Source organism: Hyperolius riggenbachi, chromosome 3 (assembly GCF_040937935.1).
Source record: "Hyperolius riggenbachi isolate aHypRig1 chromosome 3, aHypRig1.pri, whole genome shotgun sequence".
In the NCBI taxonomy this organism is placed as follows: domain Eukaryota; kingdom Metazoa; phylum Chordata; class Amphibia; order Anura; family Hyperoliidae; genus Hyperolius; species Hyperolius riggenbachi.
The window spans coordinates 225,333,176-225,351,752 of record NC_090648.1 but is presented as its reverse complement, the minus strand read 5'-3'; the positions used below and the strand labels follow the sequence as shown (position 1 = coordinate 225,351,752).

Genomic DNA, 18,577 nt, shown 5'->3' with positions numbered 1-18,577 from the left:
CTTTTCAAAGGGCAATGGCTCAGCAGTACCAAATTTTCTAGCATTGTAGGGACCCTTAGGGGGATCATGACTGGTGAGTTTTGCCACTGCTGAGCCATTGCCCTTTGAAATGGTGTGAGATTTTGGAACGGTAAATAGTAGGCCCAATGAAAGCCTATGGGGGATTTTACCAATTTTGGACCCATGTAACTCTGGTTTGCAGAGATGTAGGGACCCCATCTTTGGAATCCAAGTCTAACAATATGTCTTCTACCTGCATGAGACATTTCGTGAAATTCAGACGTTGCTAACGGCCATAGCTGAGATTTATGTACGTCACCATCACTACCATTGAAATAGCCCAAATAAACAGGTTTTTGTGACCCTAGGCTATGACCTCTTTGGCCTAGGGGCCCGAAACTCACCAGTCATGTTCCCCCTAAGGGTCCCTACAATGCTAGAAAATTTGGTACTGCTGAGCCATTGCCCTTTGAAAAGATGTGAGATTTTGGAAAGTGAAATAGGGAGGCAATGAAAGTCTATGGGGGATTTTACCAATTTTGGACCCCTGTAACTCTGGTTTGCAGAGATGTAGGGACCCCATCTTTGAAATCCAAGTCTAACAATATGTCTTCTACCTGCATGAGACATTTCGTGAAATTCAGACGTTGCTAACGGCCATGGCTGAGATTTATGTACGTCACCATCACTACCATTGAAATAGCCCAAATAAACAGGTTTTTGTGACCCTAGGCTATGGCTTCTTCGGCCTAGGACTGCATTGAACGTGACCCACGCATTGTGCGCATTCTGGACAACACCAATTACTGGGTTTATACCCTTCTGGATCCACGGTACAAACACAATGTTCCAAAACTGCTTGAAGAAAGAGTCCGACAGGTCAAAATGGAAGAATACCAGCAGGCCCTTGTGGAGACTTTAAAGAGGAGATTGACATCCTCCCCCTCCTCTAGCCAGTTGTACGCCGACAGACTGACTTCTGCAAACCCAGGACGACCAGGAGGGAAGCAAACAACACAAGCCGCAGCTAGTGCCCAAAAGGGAATGGTATCGGCAGTGTCCTTGGAGTGGGAAAATTTTCTGACACCCATGCAGCAGCACACAGAACAGCAAGCGTGCAGATCCACCTCCAACACCGATCGCCTGGAGAAGATGGTCAAGGACTACATGTCAGATGGCATAGCTGTGTTGAACAATCCATCTGCACCCTTCAACTATTGGGTATCGAAGCTAGACACCTGGCACAAACTGGCAATGTACGCAATAGAGGTGCTGGCTTGCCCGGCAGCCAGCGTTATGTCGGAACGCTGTTTTAGTGCTGCCGGAGGCATCGTCACAGATCGGCGTATCCGCCTCTCCACAGAAAATGCAGACCATCGGACTCAAATTAAAATGAATCAATCCTGGATTGGAAACGACTACGCAACACTCCCGGACCCCAACCAAGTAACATGAACAATGAACATCTGTGATGGGTTAGTGTTTCCGGTCCCTGTTTATTGAACCTCTCATCTGTATTAAATTTATGACTGCATGGCGACAAAACACAAATTGCTATCCGCACGCTTCTTGTCCTCATGCAAGGCCTGGGTTGTTGTGTCTCAAAGCGTGGCCTTCTCCTCCTGCGCCACCCTCCTCCTGTTCCATCACGTGTGCTGCTGCTGGGTTAGCGTTACCGGTCCCTTTTCCTGGAACCTCTTATATGTATTACATTTATGACTGCATGCCGACAAAAAGCATGTTACCTGTGCAAAGAAAACAGACATTTCCCGCATTTAAAAGACAGTTTTCCCTTTGAAACTTTAAAATCGATTTTCTCAAAAACTATAAGCTCTTTTTGCTAATTTTTTTTTCCTCTTGTACCCACTCCCAAGGTGCACATACCCTGCAAATTTGGGGTATGTAGCATGTAAGGAAGCTTTACAAAGCACAAAAGTTCGGGTCCCCATTGACTTCCATTATGTTCGGAGTTCGGGTCGAACACCCAAACATTGCGGCGATGTTCGGCGAACGTTCGCGAACCCGAACATCTAGGTGTTCGCCCAACACTACCAGTTTCCTGGCTCTTTTCATGGAGCCATCTGGCTGAGGGGGGAATAAGCTGGTCCCTGCAGGGAATCTGGCCACGGGTAACATTCTTGAGGGGTGAGGGGAAAGCTTTGCTCACAGGGGGACAGATCTCTGGTTTAACAAGAATACAAAAATGTAGTTTTCTGATCGCTTGCACGACTGCACAGATCCGACAGGGAGCGATCAGGAAATTTCCAGATTCACCTGCGTTTCTCACGGCTATTTCGTGACCCCGTTACAACAGAGTACTGTGAACAGGCTCATAGAATTGTATGGGCAGTGAGTTGACATGCAGAATCATTCTGCAACACAATTGAGCACAGTAGGCTAGCCCTTAAAGAAAACCTGTATAAAGAAAAACGTCTCCTGGGGGGTACTCGCCTCGACTGGGGGAAGCCTCCGGATCCTGTTGAGGCTTCCCCCGTCCTCCTCGGTCCCACGGCGGCGGCGATAAAGCTCCCCGAACAGCGGGGATGTAAATTATTACCTTCCCCGCTCCAGCGCAGGCGAAGTATCGGCTCTCCGCCTTGGAGATAGGTGGAAATAGCCAATTGCTGTCAGGCCACTCTACTGCGCAGGCACAAGTCTCCTGCGCCTGCGCAGTAGAGCGGACCCAACAGAGATCGTCTATTTCCGCCTATCTCCGCCAGGAAAGCCGCAATACAATACAATACAATCTGGAAAAATAAACTCTAAAGTTTAGAGTAATGATTTTCACATATTCCAATCCGATCAATTCATTATTTGATCACATCAATATTCCAAGTAAAGCATGTGTGGGTCTTTTTGATTGCTTTTCTTTGATTAATTTTTCCAGATTGTATTTGGAGCTGGTCCTGATGTTCTCATACTTGTGTTCCTACAGACAGATAGGAAGTGGGTAAAAGATCCATCCCAGCAGATCTCTGGAGAAGGTGGTATTATCAGGGAACACCTGTACATATTTTATATTTGCAGCTGAAACTATCAGGAATGATCATTTCAGGAGAGGAAAATATTAGCTATGGTGTGTTTAGAGTCTAAACACACCATAGCTAATATTTTTTTCCAGCTTGAAATATATTCTAACTTGCTGATTACAATGTGTTTGTTTTACAGCACACTCATTACCCCCAGTTTGCGAGTTCTCGCTATGCAGGGCGCTCTATAAGAGGAAAGTATGGAGATGCATTGCTGGAGATGGATGGTACAGTAGGGGAACTGCTACAAACTGTACAGAAATTGGGAATTCTAAACAACACTCTCTTTATCTTCACCTCTGACAATGGGTGAGCAACACGTGTGGTTATGGGAAATACTTAAGCTGCATAAAGTCGTTGGATAAACACTGCCAGAAACTAGAGCCACGCAGCCTATTCTGCCCAGTGAAGAGAGTAGAAGGGAGGCTGAGCAGAAGATGCCCTCACAGCTGGAACTACAATATCTTTAGGCCAATAATTCTCTAGTCAGACCGCTGAAGGGTAGGCCACCAATGTGGACACTTGTGCACATGCTAAAGTTCACACGGTACTCGTAGCATTGCACATCCTGAAAAAACAAGATTGCAACGGTGTTAAAGTGGTATGAAACTTAGCATTTTCTCTATGCTCTAAAACATTATTTACAGCATAAAATCTACTACCACAAAAAAATTGTAGCAGAACAGCATTCAAACAGTTAAACACAGCACTTGTTCTTCAGTAGAAAGCTCCTTTCTTCAGTGGAAAGCTTCTGGCTGCATCCAAAGAGGTGATAACATTAACTTTTGTTTACATTCCTTTGACAGATACATTTAAGTAAATGTTGAATCTGAGCTTTACTGAGCTGAGACGTGTTCACTGGATATATTTTAATATATAACTACAGCAGCAATGCAATAAAATGCAATGGCAACTTTCAGAAAAAATAAACTCTGCTTTGGAAATTTGTAATTTGTAGACAGACAATATTACTTGTGCACAAAAGCAAATATGATAACTGTATGGGTAATGCAAAGTATGAAAACACATTTTTATTGAATGTTATGTCAGAGTTTTATCCCACTTTAAAAACTCACATTGCACGTTACCAGTGCGATAGGTTGCACACTGTGGAGTCTGCATGTCCATAGAGTTATTCTTACACCGCAATTGCTTGCGTCGTCCAGTAATGCACAGCAAGCTGCACATTATTTCAATGGAATTTGTCACATTACATTGCTAACACGACAGTGTGATAGTACCATTGCAATATAATTGCCTCAGGTTGCAATCTGATTATATATTGTCTGTTTTACAAAGGATGCAGTGTGAAAGGACTCTTACCTGAAATGCTTATGAACAATCACCTCAGGTGACTATAAACCAGCATGCGTATGAAGCATTGCAGGAGAATCTAATTAGTGAATGCAAATAATTCTTTATGCCAAAAGTAATTATTTATATTTAATCAGGAAGTCTAGGGAAGGCTTTCCTCACAGTTTGTGCTTTTATATAGCACCCACACTGATTTTCTAATATGTTGTGATAGTGGAGTACAAGAGTTTGCAGTAAAGATTCTCCCTTCACATACACATGTGCTGTACAATTATTTGTCACAAGTTATTGTTCTGAGAATTACTGAATTCATCTTAGGACCTGAGATTACTGTATATACTTGCATACAAGCCGAATTTTTGACCCCCAAAAAGGGTGTCAAAAGTTGGGGGGTCGGCTTGTATGCGAGTCTTCCCTGGTGGTCTAGTGGTGGGTGGTGGGTGGTCCGCGCCCCCCTCCCCCCCCTCCCCCCCGCGGCCGCCACTGCTATTACCTGCTTAGGCAGCGGCCGCTTTCTAATCCGCGTTCCCCTTCTGAACTTTCAGAGTGTATCACAGCAGCGCGCCTGGCGCTGCTGCTGTGACGATGCAGGGGGCAGGAAAGATCGGTTCCCCTGGTAACGGCGATACAGAGCGCCGCTATAGGGAGCCGCGCTCTTTCCTGCACTCTGCATCGTCACAGCAGCAGCGCCGGGCGCGCTGCTGTGATACACTCTGAAAGTTCAGAAGGGAAACGCGGATTAGGAAGCGGCCACTGCCTAAGCAGGTAATAGCAGCGGCGGCTGCGGGGGGAGCACTACCTACCTATGCTGGGCACTATACTGGCTAAACTGGGCACTATACTGGCTAAACTGGGGCACTATACTGGCTAAACTGGGGCACTATACTGGCTAAACTGCGCACTATACTGGCTAAACTGGGCACTATACTGGCTAAACTGGGCACTATACTGGCTAAACTGGGCACTATACTAGCTAAACTGGGCACTATACTGGCTAAACTGGGCACTATACTAGCTAAACTGGGCACTATACTAGCTAAACTGGGGCACTATACTAGCTAAACTGGGCACTATACTGGCTAAACTGGGCACTATACTGGCTAAACTGGGCACTATACTGGCTAAACTGGGCACTATACTAGCTAAACTGGGCACTATACTAGCTAAACTGGGCACTATACTAGCTAAACTGGGCACTTTACTAGCCATACTGGGGCACTATACTAGCTAAACTGGGCACTATACTGGCTAAACTGGGCACTATACTGGCTAAACTGGGCACTATACTGAGGCACTACCTACCCATACTGGGCGCTACACTGGCCACTATACTGGCTAAACTGGGCACTTTACTAGCCATACTGGAGCACTATACTAGCCATACTGGGGCACTATACTAGCTAAACTGGGCACTATACTAGCTAAACTGGGCACTATACTAGCTAAACTGAGGCACTACCTACCCATACTGGGCGCTATACTGGGCACTATACTGGCTATACTGGGCACTATACTAGCTATACTGGACACTACCTACCTATACTGGACACTATACTAGCTATACTGGGACACACTGGGGGGCTGCACCAATCCAGCATTTCCTACCCCTGGCTTATATGGGGGTCAATCATTTTTCCCTGGTTTTTCAGGGAAAAGTTGGGGGGTCGGCTTATATGCGGGTCGGCTTATATGCGAGTATATACGGTACTCCTAGCAGATTTTAACAGCAATATAGTATACTAGTAGACCCAAGCCCATTTAAAAACGGGCTCTAGGTCTGTTTTTTAACAGTGCGCATGTGCGCGCACCCGTCCGCCCGCACACACGCCTGCCCTGCTCACTGGCCCCGTCCTCCTGTCTCAGCGGCTGTCCGGGTCCGTGCTGCACACATGCGCATTAGCAAAAAGCACGGACCCAAGGACACAGAGACAGCAGTACGGAGGGACACTTGGGTTTTATTATAGAGGATAGTAGAGGTCCTATGCAAAATAAAAAACTTCTTGCCTATGTTACAGTTAAACTTATGATTTATAAAGTGCTTACATAGGTTCAGTTGCCAAGTAGCCAACTGTAACAAATGAGATGCTATTTAAAGGACCACTGTCGCAAAAAATCTTACAATTTCAAATACATGTTAACACATACAAATAAGAAGTATGTTTCTTCCAGAGTAACATGAGCTATAAATTACTTTTCTCCTATGTTGCTGTCACTGGGGATTTTAATCATGCAGATTTGAAATCAGTGCTTCTTAAATTTTATCAACACGTTAAGTGTGCTACCAGAGGAGATAATACACTGGATAAAGTCTATAGGAATATCAGACAAGGCTACAGGGCTATACCGCTACCTCACTTGGGCCGCTCTGATCACATGTCGTTGTTTTTAATTCCGGCATATATCCCACTTAGGAAAACTGCTCCAAATAGTACAAAAGTAATTAAAACCTGGCCAGAGGGAGCTGTTGAGCAGCTACAGGACTGTCTTAGAAGCACTAACTGGGACATTTTTGAACATTCGGACCTTAATATGTTCAGTGATAGTGTGCTGTGCTACATTAAATATTGCATGGACATTGTCACAGTGGATAAATGTATTTGGGTTTACCTCAATCAGAAGCCATGGATGACCAGGTAAGTACGGAGCCTGCTGAGAGAGAGGAACACTGCCTTCAGGTCTGGGGATAAGGCCCTCTATGGCTTGGCTCGTGCTAACTTAAACAGGGGCATAAGAGAGGCCAAGCTAGATTATAAAAAAAAGATTGAGGAACATTTGGACAGTAACAATGGCAGGCAAGTGTGGATGGGAATCCAGCATATGACCAATTATCAAAATAACTCTGGAGATGTGGGCGGTGATTCATCGTTAGCTGAGGAACTGAATTAGGCTAGGTTTCCACTTGTGCGTTTTGTGTCAGTTTTTCTGCTCAGAAAATTCGCATAGATTTTAAAACTAATGTTAGTCAATGCAGCCGTTTCCACTCTATGCGAATTTTCGTACGCGTTCGTACGCGTGAAAAAAATCTGAGGTCCTGTATCATTTTTTCGGACATCGCGTACGATTCGCGTACAATGCTTTGTATAGGCAATGCGAATTTTCGCGTTACTTGCCCGAAAATTCGCATTGGATCCATGGTTACAGGAAGTTGTCAGCAGTCATGACTAAGCTGTTACTAGGCAGATTATGCATATGTAACTAATGCGAATTTTCGCGTACGAAAATTCGCATAAAAACGCGTACAAATTTACATGCGAATTTTCACCAATCAGAAAAATCTTATACGATTTTTTGCAGGCGAAAATGTAACGCTACAGTGGAAACGTAGCCTTATTATTTTGCACGGTTTGAAGTGGATTCATATGAGACAGCTAGACCCCATTCAGATATCAATAACAGTGCCCCTTATGTATTGGGGGAGCATGATGTGAGACGTACGTTGCGAGCCATCAACCCACGAAAGGCAGCTGGACCAGATGGTGTCTCAGGACGTGTTTTAACCTCCTTAGCGGTAACCCCGTGTGTGACACGGGGTAAGCCGCCGGAGGGTGCCGCTCAGGCCCTACTGGGCCGATTTACTTTGCTAGCTGCGCCAGCACCCCGATCGCCGCCGCCGCGCGCCCGATCGCCGCTATCCAGTGCGGCGCGCGGCCCCCCCCCCCAGACCCCGAGCGCTGCCTGGCCAATCAGTGCCAGGCAGCGCCGAGGGGTGGATCGGGTCTCCCAATGACGTCCCGACGTCGCTGACGTCGGTGACGTCATTCCGCCCCGTCGCCATGGCGACGGGGGAAGCCCTCCAGGAAATCCCGTTCTTTGAACGGGATTTCCTGATCGCCTATCGCCGGAGGCGATCGGCGGGGCTGGGGGGATGCCGCTGAGCAGCGGCTATCATGTAGCGAGCCCTCGGCTCGCTACATGATTTAAAAAAAAAATAATTAAAAAAAAAACTGCTGCGCTGCCCCCTGGCGGTATTTTTCATACCGCCAAGGGGGTTAAAGGAATGTGCAGACCAACTAGCTGGGGTCTTCACTAGGATTTTTAAGCAGTCCCTGTCTCAATCAATTGTACCAACTTGTTTAAAATCCTCTATTATAGTTCCTCTGGCCAAAAAACAGACCATCACTAGTCTTAATGACTACAGGCCAGTCGCATTGACACCTGTGATTATGAAGTGTTTTGAGAAGCTCATCAGGAACTATATATTGTCTTTTATTCCTCCCATGTTTGATCAACATCAGATTGCCTATAGATCAAATAGGTCTACAGAGGATGCGATGGCTACTGTCCTCCATGTTGTACTGTCCCATCTAGAGCAGCGAGGGAGTTATGCACGATTGCTTTTTATTGATTTTAGTTCTGCTTTTAATACTATTATACCCCATAGACTGGTGACCAAATTGTCAGACATAGGGCTTCCATATTCAACTTGCCTCTGGATTAAGAACTTTTTGAGCGATCGTCCTCAGAGGGTTAGAGTGGGTACACATTTTTCCTCATCTATCAGTCTCAGCACTGGCACTCCTCAGGGCTGTGTGCTGAGCCCCCTGCTCTATACCCTCTACACTCATGATTGTGTTCCTGCCCACCATAGTAACACCATCGTTAAGTTTGCTGATGACACTACAGTGGTGGGGCTCATATCAGGGGGGGATGAGTCTGCCTATAGGGATGAGCAGGGCCGGCCCTAGACTTTTTGCCGCCTGAGGCAAGATTTAAAAAATTTAAATTTACAATGGGCGGCGTTGCAGGAAGTGACGTCAGCGGAGCGCTCAATGGAACGCGGAAAGGGTGAGTGATCCCCGCCTGTTGCCTCTTATCTATACGCTGGAACTTAACTATTTTCAGCTGGAGGGGAGCGCAGTTTGGGGGGACCCAGGCGAGGGAGGGGGGGTCCGACCCCCCCTCCCCACCGCTAGGCCCAATACCCCCTTTCTGCCCGCTACTCCTCCAGCTCGGGGGGCGGCCCCCCACCCACGGACAGGCGGGTGCCGCCCCCCCAGATGTGCCGCCTGAGGCAAATGTTTCACCCCGCCTCATGAGCGGGCCGGCCCTGGGGATGAGGTAGAAAGGCTGGAAATGTGGTGTAGAGACAATAATCTGCTCCTAAATGTAGCTAAAACCAAGGAGCTTATAGTGGATTTTAGGAAGAAGGTAGATGACATTCAGCCACTTATTATAAATGGAAATATTGTAGAAAGGGTCACAGACTTTCGGTTTTTAGGAGTTACTATTAAAGAGGACCTGACTTGGGGGTCACATATTGCTGAAGTAGTGAAAAAGGCACAGAAGAGGCTTAATTTTTTAAGGGTGCTTAGGAAGAATAATATTCCTGAGAAATTGTTGGTGTCTTTTTACCGCAGTACAGTGGAGAGTGTCCTAGTCTACTGTCTCTGTGCGTGGTTTTCAAGTTGCACAGTAGCACAGAAAAAGCAGCTTCATAGGGTAATTAAGGTTGCCCAGAGAATAGTTGGCTGTCCTCTCCTTCCATTAGAAGAATTATATACGTCGTATTGTTTCAGGAATATTAAGAAAATTTTAAGCGATGCCTCACATCCAGGACATGTGTTATTTGAACATCTGCCTTCTGGAAAACGTTTTAGACTTATAAAAACTAAGACAAATAGACTAAAGAACAGTTTTTATCCTTCAGCCATTTCTATGTTAAATGCTGCTAAGTGGCCATGTTGATAAGGGGTGTGTGCAATGCAATGTATGTAAGAATGGAATGTTATGCTGTCTTTGCTTTTGCTGGAAAATTGCACTTAAGAATTTCGTTGTACAATTTCGGTTGTTACAATGACAATAAAGATTTTCTATTCTATTCTATTCTTACAGTAGGTAGTAGAAATCTGACTTTACCGACAGATTTTGGGCTAGGCCATGTCTCCATAGGGGATTATCGGTATGGCCTTTATTCTTTGTAAAGACACTACTTGAAAAAGATTTCTAAAAAGATGCTGGCTGGCCTCCCTGTTCACTGCACACCTTTTTGGCAGTTGGAAGGAGCAACTGCCAATTCACTAAGTGCTTTTGAAAATTAAAAAAAAACATGAGAATCCTCCATGAGGAGATGGGCTAGTCCAAAACCTGTCGGTTCTGTCAGATTTCTACTACTTACTGTATATGACAGCAACATAGGAGAAAAGTAATTTATGGCTCATTTTACTCTGGAAGAAACAAACTTATTAAATGTATTTGTTTACATACATTTTAAATGTTTAAGATTTTTGCGACAGTAGTCCTTTAACCGCTTAAGGACTGCGGTTTTAAGCCCCCCCCCCAAGTGACCAGGCAATATTTTGCTAAATAGGCCACTGCAGCTTTAAAGGGGAACTGAAGTAAGAGGTATACGGAGGCTGCCATATTTATTTCCTTTTAATCAATACCAGTCATCTGGCAGCCCTGTTGGTCTATTTCTCTGCAGTAGTATCTGAATAACACCAGAAACAAGCATGCAGCTAGTCTTGTCAGATCTGACTTTAAAGTCTGAAACACCTGATCTGCTGAATGCTTGTTCAGGGGCTATGGCTAATAGTATTAGAGGCAGAGGGTCAGCAGGGCCGCCAGGCAACTGGTATTGCTTAAAAGGAAATAAACATGGCAGCCTCCATATACCTCTCTCTTCAGTTCCCCTTTAAAGCCTCGCTGCAGGACCGCACAACTCAGCGCACAAGTGATTTCCACCCCCCCTCCCTTTCTGCACCAACAACAGAGCTCTCTGTTGGTGGGCAATGATCGCTCCCAGGATTTTTTGTTTTTCTTTCAAATATATATATATATATATATATATATATATATATATATATATATATATATATATATATATATATATATATATATATATATATATAATTTTTTTTTTTTTTTTTTAAATAAATAGCCCTATTTTTTTTAAATTATATTTTTATAATCCCCCTCCCTCCCTCACCAGCCAATCAGTCCGATCGGCTGTCATAGGCTTCAGCCTATGACAGTGGATCGCCTTTGTACCTCTGGAGGTGAGTGACACGGCTGTCCCCAGTACAGCGCTGTCTTAGATCGCAGCACTGTACAGTCTTATTAGATATCGGTTTCACTGTCTAATAGTCACTGTCTAATAGTGGCGATCGCCGCTGGAAGACTGATGGCGGAGCTCTGTCATTCCAGCGGGGATGCGCGCGCATCGGTGCACACGATCCCCTGCAATCTCTGCCCAGAGCCATTCACGCCAATCGACGTGGAGTGGTCCTGGGGCTGCTGCGCTGCTCACGCCAATCAGAGTGGAGCAGTTGCCCATTGGTTAAAGGAAACCAGAGACGAAGATTAGTGAAAGGTGTTTTTTTTTTTTTTTTGTATACATACCTGGGCTTCTCCCCGCCCCATCCGCATGGATCACTCCCACGCCACCGTCCTCAGCCTTCTGCTGCTGCCAGTTCCTGGAAAACACCTTCTTCAAGCAGTGGTACAGGATGAAGTCTGCATCCTTCAAGAAAAACATGATTTTCATGCAGGACAATGCTCCATCACACGCGGCCAAGTACTCCACAGCGTGGCTGGCAAGAAAGGGTATAAAAGAAGAAAAACTAATGACATGGCCTCCTTGTTCACCAGATCTGAACCCCATTGAGAACCTGTGGTCCATCATAAAATGTGAGATTTACAAGGAGGGAAAACAGTACACCTCTCTGAACAGTGTCTGGGAGGCTGTGGTTGTTGCTGCACGCAATGTTGATGGTGAACAGATCAAAACCCTGACCGAATCCATGGATGGCAGGCTTTTGAGTGTCCCTTGCAAAGAAAGGTGGCTATATTGGTCACTGATTTGTTTTTGAATGTCAGAAATGTATATTTGTGAATGTTGAGATGTTATATTGGTTATATTGGTTTCACTGGTAAAAATAAATAATATATATTTGTTTTTTGTTAAGTTGCCTAATAATTATGCACAGTAATAGTTACCTGCACACACAGATATCCCCCTAAAATAGCTAAAACTAAAAACTACTTTCAAAAATATTCAGCTTCGATATTAATGAGTTTTTTTGGGTTCATTGAGAACATGGTTGTTGTTCAATAATAAAATTATTCCTCAAAAATACAACTTGCCTAATAATTCTGCACTCCCTGTACATTTTAATTCTACCCTCATAATTGGAGAATCAAAAGTGCAATCAAACAATCACGAGTAAAATGCGTGCCCAGCATTATTTTTCTGTTTGTGCCATCACCACATGATGGGACACGCCATCTTTTATAAAGTGTATTGAATTAACTGACTGTTTTTCTCACCTAAAGGCCAGAAACTATGCGGAAGGAGAGAGGTGGTAGCTCTGGACTTTTGAAATGTGGCAAAAGTACTACGTATGAGGGAGGCCTACGGGAACCTGCAATAATGTACTGGGAGGGAAAAATAAAAACAGGTAAATAAAGTTGCAATATACAATGATTTGCTGCTATGGGAAATGTAAGTTTAAAGTGAACCTGAATTGACATAAAAAATACTGATATACTTACCTAACCGAGAGAAGGCTCTTTATAGAGTCTTCCTGATCCTCTCTGTCACCTCGTTCCTCAGCTGTCCTCACCGGTTAAATTATTTGACCTGCTGCTCTAGTATATCTTCGAGTGCACTACCCCAGTGCTTCTGAAGCCTTCCAAGGAGTCTTGGGGAACAGCGGTGCAACAAGGAGATGGAGAGGAACAGGAAGGCTTTATGGGGTTTAGAGCCTTTGCTCTTCTAGGGTGAGTAAGTCTTTTTTTAGGTCTGTCATAATGCAAGCATGGTATGAAAGGGTGCCGAAATCTGCTGGATGAAAACTTTGTAGATACAACTTTATAATTGTGAAACCTTCTGCCACTATTATTAAATTCTATACTAAAACGTCTCCGTTTACTGGTAACTTCACGGTTCAGAAATTACAGGTGCCAATTAACAGTGCAATTTTTAGCAAACAATCATATTTTCCATAAGATCATTCAGATTAGAGTAAGAGATCATATTACTGTAATTCAGGCCACTGCATTAGGCTTGGTTCCTACTTGAGCAATGAGCAGAAGCCGTACCCATTAGGAATGCTTTCTGCAGTGCGGAGAATTTCAGGAACCAGACCCTATTGTTAGGGTCCGCTTCCACTTGTAATTTAAAAAATGAATCAATTTGCTGTGTTGTGGCAAATGGAATGTAAAGTTTTGACCTGTTACATTTTTCTAGACAAGTTGATGCGTTTCTCATAAAGACTTGTGAAACGCATCTGCTCCAGATGTGAACGGGACAAAAAGCAGAGTAGACATTGGTCTGCTCCACTCTGTGCTTGTGAGTAGGAACTGAGCCTAAATGAATCCATCTTCCAGGACAGGAAAAAAGATGATGGCCAGATATAGGAAACAGCTGGACTCCCCTGGAAATGCAGTCATGATGGGGTAGGTTCCAAAGAATCTGTGAAGTCCAGTAGTTGTCACTGAGAGTTTTGGTCTGTTTGATACTCCATAGCACCAAGGGTTTTGTTTTCTTGTTTTTGTTACTAGACCTTTTGAAGTCATCACATTTACAATTTTCTTTGCTGTTTACTAGGTAAGTGTTCTGTGCCCCCCCCCCCCTCCTTATTTATCTTTGCTGTAGCATTTAGGTTGTGTCTTTTACTGTTAAGACATTTCTGAAATGGCATCAGATGAAGCTCTTCAGTTCAGCAAGAAATTGAACATATGCATAAAATGAGTATATCCATACTGGACTATGACTCTACATCATGACTTTACCAATAATATTGTGGGAACATATGTAGGATTTATGAACTGCATCTCGTGGGAGGGTAGCGGATGATAGTTGCTTTTTGATAAGGCAGATACAATAAGTGGTGTCAAAGAATACAAGAGAAGAATTGGCATCACTGGAAAAGAAGTCCCAAGAACCATAGTCAGACAATATTTTTCCTTCCCAGGTATGCTTCATTTTCCAGAGAATTCTTCAGAGAGTGATGCTTAAGACTTAGACCTAGCACAAGTGAAGATTGCCTTATGGCTTAGTAAGGCAGATATCAATGTCTGGAAAGAGAACAATTATTGATCATCTCATTTCTGGCAATAAGTGTTCAACATAGCATGGAAAATACATTAAATGAACATGGGCGTCCGCAGAAAATTTTCCAGGGGGGGGCAAAAAGTGGGGAGCAAAAAGCGGGGCGGCACGCTGCAAATCTGGGTTGGTGTTGTGTGGAGCTACGTCATGCGGCGCGCTACCCGCGCCGCGCCGAACAATGGGTGTGGTCATGAACCAGAATGTGGGTGTGGTCGTGGGTGGAGACAAGTTTACATGAACTAAGCAATGGTGGGACATTAGATTAGGACAGTGGTGGCGAACCTTTTGGAGGTCGAGTGTCCAAACTGCAAAGTCACTTTCCTATCACAAAGTGCCAACAGCAATTTAAACTAAATACAAACGTTTTAACTCATACATGAACATTATGGAAAATTAAGTTGAAAATAAACTGTGAAGATAAACAATTTCATCCATCGTACTCCTGAAAAAATTATTCATTTTTTTTAGAACCTCCCAGTTTCATTTTCTGTTTTAAAAAGCGTAAAAAGTAGGTTTAATGCTATTGTCTCATATGATGATGATTCAGCTTTTTCCATAGTCTCGCAGTTAGCAATCATGTGACCCCCAACAAGACAAATTCAGCAATCATGAGCCCCCCCCCATCAAGACAAATTCAGCAATCATGAGGCCCCCAACATGACCAACTCAGCAATCATGAGGCCCCCAACAAGACAAATTCAGCAATCATGAGGCCCCCAACAAGACAAATTCAGCAATCGTGAGGCCCCCAACAAGACAAATTCAGCAATCTTGAGGCCCCCAACAAATCATGAGGCCCCCAACAAAACAAAGTCAGTAACCATGAGGCCCGCAACAAGACAAATTCAGCAGTCATGAGGCACATAAATAGACAGCTTTTCACATAAATAGGCAGAATGCCCCCTTAATATGTAGACACCTCTCACCTGGCAGCAGTTCCCCAAAATACACTCAATCTGACAGCAGTGGTTCCCCAAAAATAGGTAGCCCCAGGTCTATAGGTGTCCCCAGAATAGGTGGCCAGCGGTATAGATGTCCCCAGAGCTGGTAGCCAGGGGTAGAGATGTCCCCAGAACAGGTAGCCAGGGGTATATGTGCCCAGTATATGTAGGCAGGGGTATATGTCCCAGTATATGTAGCCAGGGGGATATGTCCCAGTATATGTAGGCAGGGGTATATGTCCCCAGTATATGTAGGCAGGGGTATATGTCCCAGTATATGTAGGCAGGGGTATATGTCCCAGTATTTGTAGGCAGGGGTATATGTCCCAGTATATGTAGCCAGGGGGATATGTCCCAGTATATGTAGGCAGGGGGTATATGTCCCAGTATATGTAGGCAGGGGGTATATGTCCCAGTATATGTAGCCAGGGGGATATTTCCTAGTATATGTAGCCAGGGGAATATGTCCCAGTATATGTAGGCAGGGGTATACAGTGGAGGAAATAATTATTTGACCCCTCACTGATTTTGTAAGTTTGTCCAATGACAAAGAAATGAAAAGTCTCAGAACAGTATCATTTCAATGGTAGGTTTATTTTAACAGTGGCAGATAGCACATCAAAAGGAAAATCGAAAAAATAACCTTAAATAAAAGATAGCAACTGATTTGCATTTCATTGAGTGAAATAAGTTTTTGAACCCTCTAACAATAAAAGACTTAATACTTAGTGGAAAAACCCTTGTTTGCAAGCACAGAGGTCAAAGGTTTCTTGTAATTGATGACCAAGTTTGCACACATTTTAGGAGGAATGTTGGTCCACTCTTTGCAGATCATCTCTAAATCCCTAAGGTTTCGAGGCTGTCTCTGTGCAACTCTGAGCTTGAGCTCCCTCCATAGGTTTTCTATTGGATTAAGGTTCGGAGACTGACTAGGCCACTCCATGACCTTAATGTGCTTCTTCTTGAGCCACTCCTTTGTTGCCTTTGCTGTATGTTTTGGGTCATTGTCGTGCTGGAACACCCATCCACGACCCATTTTCAGTTTCCTGGCAGAGGGAAGGAGGTTGTCGTTCAGGATTTCACGATACATGGCTCCGTCCATTTTCCTGTTAATGCGATTAAGTTGTCCTGTGCCCTTAGCAGAAAAACACCCCCAAAGCAAAATGTTTCCACCCCCATGCTTGACGGTGGGGACGGTGTTTTGGGGGTCATAGGCAGCATTTTTCTTCCTCCAAACACAGCGAGTTGAGTTAATGCCAAAGAGCTCTATTTTGGTCTCATCAGACCACAGCACCTTCTCCCAGTCACTCACAGAATCATTCAGGTGTTCATTGGCAAACTTCAGACGGGCCTGCACATGTGCCTTCTTGAGCAGGGGGACCTTGCGAGCCCTGCAGGATTTTAATCCATTGCGGCGTAATGTGTTTCCAATGGTTTTCTTGGTGACTGTGGTCCCTGCTAATTTGAGGTCATTCACTAACTCCTCCCGTGTAGTTCTAGGATGCTTTTTAACCTTTCTCAGAACCATTGACACCCCACGAGGTAAGATCTTGCGTAGAGCCCCAGAGCGAGGTCGATTGATGGTCATTTTGTGCTCCTTCCATTTTCGAACAATCGCACCAACAGTTGTCACCTTCTCTCCCAGCTTCTTGCTAATGGTTTTGTAGCCCATTCCAGCCTTGTGCAGGTCTACAATTTTGTCTCTGACATCCTTGGACAGCTCTTTGGTCTTTCCCATGTTGGAGAGTTTGGAGTCTGCTTGATTGATTGATTCTGTGGACAGGTGTCTTTTATACAGGTGACTAGTTAAGACAGGTGTCCTTAATAAGGGTGACTAATTGAGTAGAAGTGTCTAACCACTCTGTGGGAGCCAGAACTCTTAATGGTTGGTAGGGGTTCAAAAACTTATTTCACTCAATGAAATGCAAATCAGTTGCTATCTTTTATTTAAGGTTATTTTTTCGATTTTCCTTTTGATGTGCTATCTGCCACTGTTAAAATAAACCTACCATTGAAACGATACTGTTCTGAGACTTTTCATTTCTCTGTCATTGGACAAACTTACAAAATCAGTGAGGGGTCAAATAATCATTTCCTCCACTGTATGTCCTAGTATATGTAGGCAGGGGTATATGTCCTAGTATATGTAGGCAGGGGTATATGTCCTAGTATATGTAGGCAGGGGTATATGTCCCAGTATATGTAGCCAGGGGGATATGTCCCAGTATATGTAGGCAGGGGGTATATGTCCCAGTATATGTAGGCAGGGGTATATGTCCCAGTATATGTAGGCAGGGGTATATGTCCCAGTATTTGTAGGCAGGGGTATATGTCCCAGTATATGTAGCCAGGGGGATATGTCCCAGTATATGTAGGCAGGGGGTATATGTCCCAGTATATGTAGGCAGGGGGTATATGTCCCAGTATATGTAACCAGGGGGATATTTCCTAGTATATGTAGCCAGGGGAATATGTCCCAGTATATGTAGGCAGGGGTATATGTCCTAGTATATGTAGGCAGGGGTATATGTCCTAGTATATGTAGGCAGGGGTATATGTCCCAGTATATGTAGCCAGGGGGATATGTCCCAGTATATGTAGGCAGGGGGTATATGTCCCAGTATATGTAGGCAGGGGTATATGTCCCAGTATATGTAGCCAGGGGGATATGTCCCAGTATATGTAGCAGGGCTGTGGAGTCGGTCCAAAAATCCACCGACTCCGACTCCGACTCCTCAGTTTAGGATTCCACCGACTCCGACTCCGACTCCACGACTCCGACTCCTCTAATTTGCATATTACAATTTTGTTGATTAAAAGTATGTAACATGAAATTTGTCTCTTAACTGCCAACGCTTAGGAATTTTACAAGACAACTGAAGTGAGAAGGATATGTAGACTACTATATTTATTCCCTTTAGACTAAAACTAGTCCTTGGTAAGAGTACTTGTAAAAGGTACAAACCGGAACAAAGAACATCTATCAGGCCCTAGGCAATGTAAGTGTGGGTACATGTAAGGGTGATGTGCAGGTACTCTGCAGGGGAATGAGGAGATTGTAAACAGACAACACCTCTGTGTTCAATGTGCACAGCATTCTCAGTGGATTCCCTGCAGCTCTGTGGGGAGTGCATATGTAGAGTATAGTACTACTGTGTAACAAAGTAAACCTGAGACAGATGAAATTAAAGTTTTATACATACCTGGGGCTTCCTCCAGCCGCCTTCAGGATAATCAGTCCC

General features: G+C 44.3%; 1 protein-coding gene across 3 annotated transcripts in view; it reads left to right on the top strand.

Moving 5' to 3' along the window:
- ARSA (arylsulfatase A) overlaps positions 1-18,577 on the top strand; it is a 125,385-nt gene that overhangs the window by 91,409 nt on the left and 15,399 nt on the right. For all 3 annotated transcript variants that reach the window (XM_068275866.1, XM_068275867.1, XM_068275865.1), the window contains exons 5-6: positions 3,169-3,338; positions 12,615-12,739. In XM_068275866.1, the coding sequence (XP_068131967.1) occupies positions 3,169-3,338; positions 12,615-12,739 (295 nt within the window). The remainder of the gene's footprint in view (positions 1-3,168; positions 3,339-12,614; positions 12,740-18,577) is intronic.